Source organism: Pteropus medius, unplaced genomic scaffold, assembly GCF_902729225.1.
Source record: "Pteropus medius unplaced genomic scaffold, Ma_sr-lr_union100, whole genome shotgun sequence".
NCBI lineage: Eukaryota > Metazoa > Chordata > Mammalia > Chiroptera > Pteropodidae > Pteropus > Pteropus medius.
Genome location: NW_024354875.1, coordinates 17889834 through 17903536, shown reverse-complemented (window position 1 = coordinate 17903536; position 13703 = coordinate 17889834). Strand labels below are relative to the sequence as shown.

Sequence of the window (13703 nt, the reverse complement as noted above, 5' to 3'; positions counted from 1 at the left end):
ATTAAGAAGTATGATTTTGGAGAAGTATCCCTCACTATCAAAATCTATTTGGTTCCTTCATTTCATACAGCAAGTGCTCAAGATTTTGTATAGGGAGGGGTTTTACTTACAATTTACCAAGTACATTTAGTGTCTTGAGTTTAAGCAGCCAGACAGACGTATGTGTTTCCAGAAAATACTAAGTATACATGAAACTGGGAAACCCTTAAAATATACCACTGAAAGACTACAACATATTACAGGATAGTAGTGTAAATAGTTTATTTGCTCATATGCCATGGAAAGACCAGAAAAGTAACATGAACTGCTTTTATAAAACATTTCTAATATTGCTAAGAAGCAGGCCCATTAATAGACAAACAGAAAAGAACATGCCAACATTATTGTCTATTTGTAGATTAATAAATAGGCAATTATTTTCATATATGCTCATCAGCATTGAGCTTTGGAAAACAGCTGCTTGTGGTAAAGGACCAACTATTTTGTGTTGTGTAGTTCATGGTTCAGTTGCTTTTTTTCATCAAATGAATGCTGAGTCCACAGAAAATCTTGGCATGTTCTTTTTAAAGTACACATTTATGAAAATTTGCTGGCAGGTGGCAGTTTAAAAGCAATCTTTATGTAAATAGGTATGCTAATGTGAATGTAACTGATCCCTACACTGTCCTGTAGTTAAATATATATATTAAAAAAAAACTATAAGTTAAAATAACAGATTGTATAGCATAGGCTGATGCATTTTTAAACAATATTTACAATATTACCCAGAGGCTTAGGTGGTAATTAAAGAGAAGTGTAAAAACCATAAAAAACTGCACCAATTTTATAGCAAAATATCTGTACATTTAAAAAGAGGTCATATAACTACACATTATCCAAGGAATATTGGACCTTCACCAAGGAGTTCACATAAGCACAACATAAAATAAGAAATTCAGTGGTTAAATACTATACAATAAACTTTACAATTAATATATTGATGTAATATAGCAAGAAGTTAAGCCAGAAGCAGAATGTATATTATGAAAGTACAAATTAGCTTCAGTCCAGTTTTTGACTTTGGAATGGATCAAGTGCCCTGCCAGAGGAAGGAAAAATAACTGGCTTAGTTGGCCATTTAGTCCCATTAAATATCATTTATGCTTAATCACAATGTAAATATTTCTGCAATTTAATTGCAATTCCCCTTAATCTGGGAAATACAAGAACTTCTTAGCTTTGTTTGATACATAATGCCAAATACATCTTCTCCAACTTACAAAAGGAAGGAGGAGGGAGGGAAAAAGACCGATTGTCAGGAGAGTAAGGCCAAGTTACTAACACTACACTACTAGCAGAAGTAATCTTGAACACTTGTTGACAGAGCTAGTGAACACCCTGGCTAGCAAGGCACCGATTTCTAGTCCCAGGTTTGACCCATAATGGTCCTCAGAAATCCTAATACTGATTACTGAGATGTTAATTTTAGTGCTGATTAATAAATATATTTGCATTATTTTTTTTTAAGCTGCCTCTAGCTGAAGAACACAGTACTGCAAGTAAGTTTTATACAACATTTGTATGCCATGACATCCTTGCATTCATACTGGTGAATCTCTCATAGGGCATCATACCCTAGCACAGAAGTAGTAGAATGTGAAAGGAGACAACTAGTTGAGTGAGTTCTGTGCTGCTGCAATTGATTCCTGTTTGTACTTTGCTGGGCTTGGTTTTGGACAGAAGGAGTTTATCATGTGACTTTTTCTTTCTTCCATATTGCAAGCCCTTAAAAATACAAAGTTGGTGGGTATGGCTAAAACAAAATTAATTCCTTAAATGACATCTCAGCAAAGGAAGCCCACAGCAGATACATCCATGTTATTTACAACTTATCAGGGAACCAGGGTGGGCCATCATGGGATAATCACAATGGCAGGTATTGCATGTAATATGAAATTTACAATTTGATTAAAAATGTGAATAACATACTGGTGTAAAAAGATACCCAATCAAATCAAATCCTATTGCTTTGATTAATCCTAGCAAGTACTTCCACTTTTCAGGCACTTGTTAACAAAGGTTGAAAGGAGAGCCCATCATTTGAAAATTCCTATGGTTTGCTAAAAATCTGAGCCCTGAGAACATTTTATCTATGTTCAAGGCTGCAGTTAAATGGTAGCACATAAAGTTCATGTGGACGGTTTCTTTCACGTACACCCTCTATTCATACAGGCAAGTCTCAGGTTCACATGGTTATTTCGGCACCATTAACAGAACGCAAGTTCTGATCATCAAAGCGCCGCCTGACACTTCTCCTCATCGCATCGGCTCGTCTGTATGGTTGGTTTCTAAGATCTGTAAAGAGGAGAGCACCAATGAGAGAACTGCAACCTTTAATCAGGTGTCTAAGCAAGACAAAGGCCAGCTGGCAGCCAATCAAAGCAGCTTGTATAGAAGAGTCAGCTAACAGGCTCTTCAAACTCAGTATTTGAGCCAAAGACATGTACTTTGCCCTCAATATTTACAGTCAAACAAAACAGGATGTAATACTGGTGGGATTTTGGAACTTGAAGGAAAATATTATAGGAAAGTAGACTGCTCTTGTCACTGACCTGAGTCTAGCTGAAGTCTTATTTTGAAATGTTTCCTCAAATGGAAATAGGTATGGCTTAGGCATTTGGGGTTTTTTTTTCTTTCTGGAAACCTGAATCTAAACAACTGCAATGAATCTTAAACTCCAACACTAATAAAATTAAATAAAATTAACTGCCCTGTCCTATCTTATATGAAGTTTTAATCAAGGAATGTCTGCTTAGTTTGCAGACACAGGTTCCATCATTTTTATTCCATTAATATTAGATGAGGTTAGTTTTTTTTTTACCTTATTAATTAGAAACAGTGCTCAACCACTAAATCAAAATGATACTCCATTCCTGAACAATTTTTCCTGCCACCCAATTTTTTTTTTTTCATTACAGAGAAGTTATACGGGCCTTCCTGCATTCTCCAATTTGTATTGTGAATGCACAGCAGAATGCCTAAAATTTTTAAATGCCTTGTTGAATGAATGAACCAACCACTGCGTATCAGTTCAAGTAGGCATTTTTCTAGAGGGAAAAAGTGAGATGAATAAGAATTTTATGTAAGTACTCTTATGGAGGCATGCTTTCTTGATGAATAAAGCAGGTGGCTCAGCCAGCAGGTAGCCTCCTTTTGATGGAGTCAGGACATAGTAAAAAAAATAATAAAGCAGATTTCATACTCCTTCCTCCTTGTTTAATTAGTGTATGTATTAGTACATATTCCCTTTCATTCACTTAGTATTCTTGACTTCTGTTAGCAAACACTGTTTAGAAAGGGAAACACAAATAACAGAATTAAGCCAGAATGAATCTTTTTTATCCCTTTATCTACTCAGTAGATTGAAAATGGAATTTATGGCCCAGACTAATATTTTTAAATAGAGTTTCCTGATATTTAAATAGGTAATTAGCATAAAAACCAGGAGTTCTGACTTCTAGAAAACCAGAGGATTTGGTAATACTGGGCCCAAATTCTTATATGGCAAAAACAAGCTAGAGCTGGGTGAGTACTGATACAATGCTCTCAGGTTCAGCACAGTCCTCAGCAGCTCCTGACACGAATTTGTGACCCTTCCCCACTCCTAAATTCAAGCCAAACATAGTTTTGCATGAGCCTCTGCTTCCTGGCCCAGAGCAGTAATGGAAGGTCAGAATTCCACTTTTGGCTAAGGATATGCAATGACCTGCAGCTCTGTGACTCTTGAGCCCTCTGAGTAATTAGTTTTAAAAGATCCTAATCCTTCAAAGGCTACACATGTTCCCTGGCCAGGACTTGCTCTCATTTCTTCAGATAAAAATGGAGTTAACTGAATAACTCGAAGGCCAAGAAGGTGAAGGAAAGACAGCCTCGCACCCAAAGCAATTAACAATCATCAGCAAAATCCCTTGCCCAAGCCATCACTCTTGAGACCACAGAAGCAGGCCAGGAAGAGTCCAACAGAGAGGCTCAGCCTCACATTATTGCAAAGTAAGGTACAAAGACTTCTCCCTGGTCAGACTCTCACCAGTATTATTACCCTCTATTAGCCATAGATTGAAACCATTGATCTGCATAGAGAGAGAGGAGGAAGCTAAGTAAAAAGTGATGCTTGCCAGCTCTGTGTATCCTCCACCACCGGTGTGCTAGAAGAAATCCTTACCCTCGAGTGAACATTTGGAAATTTAGTGATATTATTCTTCTTTAAAGCTAAACAGAAAAAAAAAACAAAAACATAAAATGATGGTTAAGTAAAAATGGGATGAAAATGGAAAGCAATTCAACTTAGTACTTAACATTCCCCGGCATGTTAGCCAAAAGAGGAAGAGAGTGGGAGGCCACTACCATGAGATGTTAGATAAAACAAGGAAAGGATGAGAGTGTCTTCCCACCCAGCTCGATGACCACCCAGATCCAAGCTGCTTTGAAGTTTGGCTCCAGAATGATAGACAGTCCAGCAGCAAAACTAACAGTAAACATTAGCCAAGTAGATGACAGTTTCTATCCTTGTTAATAAGCACTGGTGGGTAAGTACACTGTAGAGCAGGCAACACCACACCATTCTTTGATATCTTCAGAGACAGAGGAACATACATAACAAGTACAATTATAGAAGAGTTAATGCCACAAAATAAACATGTACCCAGTTCCATGTCAATTTCAGCATGGAGTCAAACAGCTATTTCCAATTAGAGTATATACTTCCCTTGTCTCTTTTCTAATCAACTGGGCATTGTAGGGAAGCCTGTTCCTTATCTGGGCATCAGAAACTAAGCCCAGGCAGTTACTTATGAGGAAATTTATTTATTTTTATTTATCTTTCAAATTCTAAGAATGGTGGCATTTTCAGATGATAGGTATTTACTATTAGTGTTTCTGGTACCACCATCCTGACCAAAGAAGCAGATCCAAATATGATTTCAACACAGAATACCCTGGGTTTGACATGGAACATAGCCACCAGTGAAGGAGCATGGATGAAAAGATGGTGAGGTGCCTGTAAGCCTTTGTTTTCACTTCCTGCCTCACAGCCTTACTCCTATAATGGAATTGCTGACAGCTGAACTTGGGCATGACACTCAGAGGGAAAAGAGATGAGTATAAAGCTATGGATTGCCTATATCAGCTTATACAGGCTTCTCAGTCAAAAAGATTCCCTATGTTAAGCTTAGACCATGAGCTCCATCACACTGTGGATAATGGCTATGAACTGCATAAGTCAGTTAAGGCCCAACTTAGAGCTGTGCATTCACGGTTCCTTCTGAAAATCATTTTGTAACTTTAGAGCACCCTTCATTCCTGAACACTTACATAGGAGCTCATTTTACTATCAAAGCATGTAAAAGGAGTACAAAAAGCAGCGCTGGTTCAATATCTGTAAACCTATTAGAACGCAGTAAGTGCTCAATAAATGTTAGGTATAGAAGTTATTGTTATTAATGACTATCATTTTTTGTTTAGAGATATGAGCCCAAAAATCTTATAAGCAACCTAATTGGTCCCAATCCTGATTCTCAAAGAAATACTCTATCTATTATTTTTCTGAAAATTTCTGCAAGCAATTCTATTAATTCAATTTACACACATCCAGACCATCACAGCTATGTGGATTTGTGTATGTATTCAAAGTGGCAGTGAGAAATGTATTCAAAGTGGCAGTGAGCTGTGATTGAAATGCAAAACCATGCAGCATGAAGACAACACAAAACACAACATGGTAGAGATGGCGACTCCATGCTAGCATACTGGGTGGTCCAGACAAACATACAGAGGGTCATAAGAGGTCAAAAAATCTGTAGCAACCTTTTAAGAGCATCAGGTGAGAAAGAATAATAGTTTAGTAATGGTATTCCTCAGTGAGAACAGGTTCGCAGAAAAATCGAGAGCCACGCTTGGCGGTGCGAGCAGTAAAGGGCACAGTCTTCAGCACTGCATCGAAAATGACGGCCAAACAAACAAGACAAACAGAAGAGAGTAAAAAGCCAAGATCTACTGCATTAGTATACGGTTAGTACTTTGTTAATCATATCTGGGGAGGGTGGGGGGAGAGGAGGTGAGCCTGAAAGGGGGAAGGCGATATATACCCAAGGGAGCTCATAACATCCAAAAGAGTTACTCAGTCTGGGGCTTGGTGGTGGGTTAGAAAACAAAAGATATTCCAAGGAGAATAGATAATACTCCATAAGCAGACATTCACTGTTGACTCCAATGGTAGATTAATGATTAGGTCAGACAAAAACAAACTGTGCATTTTGGTCATTTTATAAGCCAGATGTCACTGAGATGGAGAAGAGACTAATGAAAAAGGATCTCTAAGTTCTTAACGTGCAAGGCTAGTCGCTTCTCTGCCTGCAGGTCAGTCTGAATCGTGGCGCTGAGGGTAGAAGGCTTACCCAGGGAGATCTGTTCCTGGTCTTGCTCAGAGCAGAGCTTATCCCTCAATGTGAGGGAGGCAAAAAAGATGCTAAATAAGGAGGGCTTTACCTGGCAGCCACCTGTGAGCCACTGCAGGGTCAACACTGAGATACTGGCAGGCACATATGTATGAAATATGTCTGTACATATATATGGAGACTGGCATTTTCACCAGTCACCTACCTATCTGCTCAAAACTTACACTGCTTCACTCTGGGCAAGAAAGTCTTTACTGACTTTCTTTTTAGTGATTTATTTACTTATTTCTTTGGGTCTGAGCTGGTGAAAAAAATCTGTGGTTTTTGGTAGTTTGGGATCCTTATTTACAATGCTGACTAAGCTGCTAACAAGAAACAAGAAGTCAAAAGCAGAAGAGTTAAAAGTCTAAGAGCTTTTAAAAATTCGGACACTTGGGGAAATGTGGATAATGACTAGATATTTGATATTAAGGAACTGTTAGTTTAGGAGGTATATGATAATGGTATTATGGATATGTTTGTTTGCTTTATTAAAGAGACTTTAGCTTTAAGATACATACTGAAATATTTCCAGATGAAAATGTATGTCTTGGATTTGCTTCAGAATAATCCCAGAGGTTGGGAATGGGGAGTAGGTAGAAGCAAGCATGTAATCAAGATTGGCCCTGAGTTGAAAACTGTTGATGGGTGATGGGTAAATGGGAACTCAACTTCTCTCTACTACTGCATATTTTTTAAATTTCTCATAAAAAGTTTTAAGCATCTTGGAAGCTGATAAATGGTATTCATGTGTAACAGATATGATAGGAGAGCCATTTGCTGCCACTGCCACAAGACAGTGACCCAAATAAATGTCCCAGTCTTTAAGTGGGAATGCAGAAACTCTGGAGAATTGGGTCCAGCAGAAAACATTAGGTTACAGTTTAATCAGACAAGAATCAAGCTGCATTAGGCACCATTCTTAGCCTACCACTCTTAGCCAATGGAAGGACCACTCCCTAATCCCAGGCTAGAAACTCATGGCTCTTCTGAATGAAAGCACCAGCTCCCAATTTCCCAATGTCTTCAGTTACTGTGAATGACTAAATAGGCTTTTAAAGTGAAAATCTGCATTGACTGTGGTTAGTTAGTACAGACCCCTGAATGGGTCTCGTCCACAGTATTTATTAACCAGGCAAGTGGGTAGGAGTGGCCACAAAGAAGAAAATGGAACTTGGTCACCAACTGAAGACAATGGAGAACCATTAGGAGAAGGAGCCCTGGTGAAATCTACAGGATTCCAATGATACTGAGAAACAGGCTTTTTCTGAGACAGTGTTGGGGTGCTCTGATAGGGAGAATACCAGCTACTATAAATATACTTCAAACACTTAGCATGGAGTCTCTCTGCATAATTCTGGATCTGCATAAAGTCAACTGAAGAACTTGTAAACTCTGAACAAAAGCAGCAGCAAGTGGCCCAGGACAGGTGGGGCCGGTGGGGTCTCAAGGGGCCACGATGAGGAAGTATCTGTTACCTGTGATAATATCTTCAATGGCACCATCTTTTCCTTCGTATACATGTCTGTTATCTTTAACTTGACGCCTCCTTAATTCCGCAATTAATTCTTGCTGCTGCCTCTTCGATTTGTGAGAAGGAGACTGAGAAGAAAGAAGCATAGCAAGGTTTAGTATAGCCAGCACCCGTTGGAGGTCTGAGAAAAATGTGTCTGAGCATTGTTACTAATAAGCAGGCTTGGGCAAAAACAGAAACAGCACCGTCCTAACATTGTGCTCGAACAGAGAAAAACTCAGAAAGCTTCTGGGAAGAAAAGGAACTTTCACTGAACAACACACAAGACTCCAGCTGGCAAAGACTGGACCATATGGTAATAAACGTCGACTTCTTAAACTTTGGTGAAGAAGATCATGATGAACACTTTGACCTTCCGGCCTTTATGGTCTCTACCTATGACATCTCTCTTCATGGAATGCTCCCTCCCCTTCCTCCTAAGGAAGCCCTTCAGCCATTAGGGCCAGAACCAACGGTGTTCCCACGAAGCCTTCCCTGGACACTAAGCAGTCCAATCATCAAGTGCCTGATATGGTCTCTGTGTACAGTATATCCAACAGACTTAAGTTCCAGATCTCTATAAACTTGGAAGTGCTATACCAACGCGCTCGTAGCCACATTCCAGTTCTTGCCGAACAAAGTAATGAATGAATGAATATCCATTTGCCGTTTCCAAGCCCTACGAGGAAGTAGTATAAGGACCCTGTGCAAATCCAGCTTCTTGCCCCTCTCTCCTGCTTGCCTACGAGGAGCCGTCAGGGCCTCGCTCACACAAGGGCCATCTCAGGAGCCCAGCACTGCCTACCTTTGGATCCTGCTGCTCCATTAGAGCTTCCTGCTCCAGGAGTTTCTCCATGAGTGCTTGTTCCTGCTTTTTCCTCAGCTCGTTCTCCTCTTCTGCTTGCTGGGTAAAGTCAAAAGAATCAAAAGTTTATGTCAGTGGAAATTATAGCAGTCAAGATCCTTAGAAGTCATTCTTAGAGAATCATTGGTGAGCCAGGAATTAGAGGAAATAAAAAGCTTAGAAGATCTATACTTGATGCCTGTGTATAACTCTGATTCCACGTTTCACTATCTATATCACATTTCTTCAAAATCTACTAACTGAAATTTACCTCATCCAGAAGTCCTTTCCTGATGATTCTCTCCCTGCTCACACCACGGCCTAGTCTCAGTCCCACAGATGTGGTGGGGACCTACCCTTTTGGCAGCTCTGTTCAGTGATTTTCATGCAAGTTTCATGCAAGTTTGCCTTGCTTCCAATCTGCCCACAGTAGAATCTGAGGCTCTTCTCCTTTTGCCCATTGTTAGAAGACCTCCATTCCCTTGCCTCCTGTCTCCTTCAGGGGCCTCACTGAGTGACACTCTTGGGCTCTTTATCCACAGCTCACTCCTTCCCAAGGGAAGGAGAGTGACCAGTCTGACGAATTTGGAACAAGAGTGTGAAACAGCCTCACTCGACTCAGCCTGTTTCAGCATTCACTCTTTGAAGTCGGCTTCCCTAACGGGACTTCTAATAGTCTAGCTGTGAACTGATAAGTCATTTAATTTAGGGCTAGAGCGTGAGCTCACAAATACACACCATACCCTCCAATCTAGCTTTTACTGGTAATAAAGTTTACATTTTGACCTCTGCTGCTTTTGTCTTAAGTTTCATTGTTGCTTTTGTCTTAAGTTCCCATTGAACTTAGGAAGAGAAAGGAGGGATGACATCTTAAAACCCCAACATCTGTCCACAAAGTCCCTAGGTGAGTGTCAGGCTGGCAGGTTATTCATTACCTGGTATCTAGGGCAAGTAAAACATCCTCTAAGATCACTGCCTGACAAGCACCTCATGGAGCCAGCTAACAGGATCACACAGAGAGATGATAACGTAGATGGGGCACTCTGAGAGGTTCTGACCTGTGACACCCTACATTCCCCAGGGCAACTTCTCTCTTCACTCTGCTCTGCATGTGTCCCTGCTGAAGCATCAGGTTTTGAGACCAACCAGAGCCACTTCCAAGCTTGTATTATACAATTAAAAAATGGCATGTATTTTCTCTAGACCTTAAACTTGTAATTTTTTATGTGAAAAGAGGTCCCAGCATATAACAGGACACACCTTGAGCCATTTCTGCAGCACATTAGCATCACCAGTCAGTGAACCCCAGGAACCAGTCAGCAGAAGCTGGTGACCAGTGACCTCATTGCTCCCAGCTCCCAGTGTCCTTTGGACATGGACTTTGCACAGTGTTTTTTGTTCCTTGTCACTGCCAAGGATACTTTCCTTCTGTAAACAGCTGTGATACCACTGCTACACGAAGCCATGCTGAGAGAAGATGGCTAAATATTGTAACCTTTGAGTTTCAGAAAAAGGCCCAAGGATAGCTCTCCAAAGCCATTAGCCTCTAGCAGTGCTGGAGAAGTGACCCACTATTTCCAATAGGATATTTCTCAAAAATGTAGACAGACCTGATGCACCCCGCCTCCCCTCTACAATCACAGTCCTCCTTCCTCCACCACCATTACCCATGTTATAGGTAGACAAGACTGGATAATATAGATTACAACATCTCCTAGGTGCATTAACAGCCCCTAACGCTCTCCCTGTCATTCTTTTTCAAGAGACAAATTCTTCTGACATATGCCTCTTTGAGTCACATGCTTTTTGAAGATCGTGACCCTGGATTATGTCAAAGAGTGCATCCATTTAAAGGATGGGCCACTACTGGTCCAGATGAAGAAAGAGAGAGCAACCATCCCTCCTAGTGCCATCTTTCAGTTCACACTGGAGAACCGTTGGTCCGGACGGCTGGGGCCGAACTAACACCAGCAGGCTCTTGCTCTTTCTGACCTCAGCTACAGTGCCATGCCACGGACCAGGACTCATGCCTTTTACCCATTCAGCGATATGAGAGGCCTTTGCCTCCTGCAAGGGTGACCAGTCAATGGACCAGCAATGGTCTTGGAGCATCTCATTTGCCCCAGGGATCAGCCGAGAGCTTTTATTTTCGGGCGGAGCCCCAGGACTGGCTGGGTAAAGACAGAGAGCATGATGAACTGAGGGCCCCAGGGGTGCTCAGCCTCCACGGGGCCAGAGACTGCTATCTCATACAGACCACCCAGATCTGTTGCCCAAAGAAACAGGGGAGGCCTCTGCAAAGATGTGGAGACTTGGACCCAGCTCTCAGAAGGCACCCATTTGAATAATAAAGCCAAAAAAGGCTTTAAAGGACACCATGCTCCTGTTTACCTTATAGGCTTTCACAAACCGGACAAAGACAGGAAAGAAGACAGAGGGTGGTGTCGTCTTGGGGTTTTCTCCAAAATACTTCACCACATCATCAAAGGCATCCTGTGAAGAAGCAAACTGCTCTTGAATTTCATTAGTTCCAGCATTTGAATTTGATAACCTGGAAGAAGAGCTACAGCAAAGCAGCAGTGACAACAGTGGCTCCCACATCTCTTCTGTCTCTGTCCTCCCTCACGTCCTCGTGATTCTCCATAGCCCTGGTGCTTCCTCCCAGTGCCCAGTCAAAGGCAACCACTGTGGGACACCCTGCCACTTTGACACACACACACACACCCTACCCCACCCCACCCATTCCTTTTAAGAGTTTCCCAAGGCCATGGCAGAATTCCTTAAACCCAACAAGGTTAGAAAAGATCTTAGAAGTCACTCGGACTTTAAATCCCGACTTGCCGCTTCAATGCTCCTTACAGTATCCTCGCATCGGGAACACTCAAGTGTCTGCCTGCATTTTTCCATGACACAAGACAGCCAGCCTCAGACAGGAGCCATTCTACCATATCCTCTTTCTGAGTTCCCACAACACTCTGCCTTCTCCTCTATGATGGCGTGCAGTCCATTCTGGCTGTTCTTCAGGCGTGTAAACTTGACCCCCAGTGTAGCGTAAGATTTCAAGGTCAAGGCCTACAGAAACCCAACATACGGGAACACTGCTTTGCTAAGCACAGGCCTGACACATGTTGGCTGAATTGAATACAGGACTCACACAGAGGTAGTCTAAGAGTGGAAGAGGGCAGGAAGGACCTCTGAAAAGAGGGTAAAGACCTCAAACTAGAAGAGGACAATGCGCAGGACAGGAGCACTTCCAGGGACACTACTTAGGAAGATCCTCCCCGTAATAATCATTAGCTACATAAGAAATCCACCCTCAGCAACTGGAGGACAATTTACCTCACAGCCGGGGCCAGCACCCCAGGTGGCTTTGAGGGATCCAATCACTTTTTTATGAGTGCCGAGGGGCACAGGTACTTACTTACCTGTGCAATCTTGGCATCATCCTGAAGCTTCTTTAGCTTCCCCTCGTTGTTGAGAATGAACTCCTTCAGCAGTGTGTTGTGGTCATGCATGGTGTACTCTCTCTTGGTCAAGTCCATGCCCCTCTGGAGCTCCTTGACGTCCAGCAAAACATTCTCAAGGGAGACTGAAATGAAAAAAGCAATGTCCCTGTGAACCTCAACCAGGAAAGTCAAAATCACAGTGGGTCCGGCTGGTAAGCTGAGTTCTCCGTAGATCCCTAGGGTTATTCAAGGGCCTTAGATCTCATTTCCAGCTTTCAGTACGGAGATCCTTTAACGTGAATAACTCACCAAGTGCTCACTATCAAGCACTGCATTAAATTCCTTACATGCAATAATTCATTTGCATCATTAGCCCATTTTGCCAAAGAGGAAAAGCAGCATAAAGAGGTTACGTGGCCTGCCCTAGGTCGCACAGTTGGGAGGAGGCAGAGATGGAGTTCAGCTAAAACAGTGGACTCCAAATTCTGCGCTTGTACACAACTATTCCATTTCTCTTAGAGATGATGGCCCATGGTTGGCCTAGAGAGATTCCAAGATCTTATCCTTCACCTAACACTTTTAACTCTTTTGCATTTCTCTGGCTGTCCAGCAGGGGGTAGCATTTTACCTGTTGAACTTCAGTTATATTGACCACTAGAACCTAAGGCAACCTTGGACAGCTTCTCTTGTTTAAACAACCCTTCTCTGCTTCAGAACGGTTTATTGGCATAAACCTTTCCATGCACCCTGTGGCCACTCTCCGGGAGCGGGTACGCCACTGCATCCTGCAGGAGGCCCAGGCCCCATCTCTGGCTCCCCACTGCCTGACTCTATTCTGCACATGAATGATTACAGAATAATGCTGTATGCTTTCCTCTCATGAGACTTAACTGTCTTATTCGTCTTTGACTCAATACTTAGGGTAACGTCAAGTTCACAGCTGGAACTCAAAAAGGTTCACTGAATCAATGGAGGAGCGAGTGAACAAATGAGCGAAGGTATTAAGAATCCACGTCAGCTCACCTGGGCATAAGAAAAAAATTCAGCCAGAGAATTCCTCATTCTCTTCACTTTCCCCCACTGATTTTTTCTAATGATACTTTCAGGGAAGCTCATTTCGGCCAAACAATATGTGTTAACTAGAAAGACAGAAATTTTTTAAACTTTTTTTCTTAATTAGAATTGTGATGCCAAAGAACTTCATTTTGGCAAAGAGGAACTTGAGGAAAATCACTCCACCAGGACAGAAATCCTGACAAGAGCCTACGCGAGGTCTGTCACAGCCTGCATGGCAGTCCTTCTGAGCCACAATATTGTGTCCACCTGCCTCTCAGTCTCCATGACAGTTTCAGCAGCATCTATCCCAGTAACAATGCATCATCTCATTCATTTGTTCACTCATTCATTTGTCCGTTCATTTGTTCATTCTT

The 13703-nt window shown here is 41.8% G+C and overlaps 1 protein-coding gene across 1 annotated transcript in view; it reads right to left on the bottom strand.

Annotated features, from left to right (window-relative positions):
* Positions 1–236: 236 nt before the first annotated feature.
* Positions 237–13703, bottom strand: part of FMNL2 (formin like 2) — a 255979-nt gene continuing 242512 nt past the window's right edge. Inside the window, 5 exon segments of the mRNA XM_039855892.1 lie at positions 237–2334; positions 7949–8072; positions 8789–8887; positions 11219–11320; positions 12253–12416. Coding sequence (XP_039711826.1) covers positions 2225–2334; positions 7949–8072; positions 8789–8887; positions 11219–11320; positions 12253–12416 — 599 coding nt within the window. The 3' untranslated portion in view covers positions 237–2224.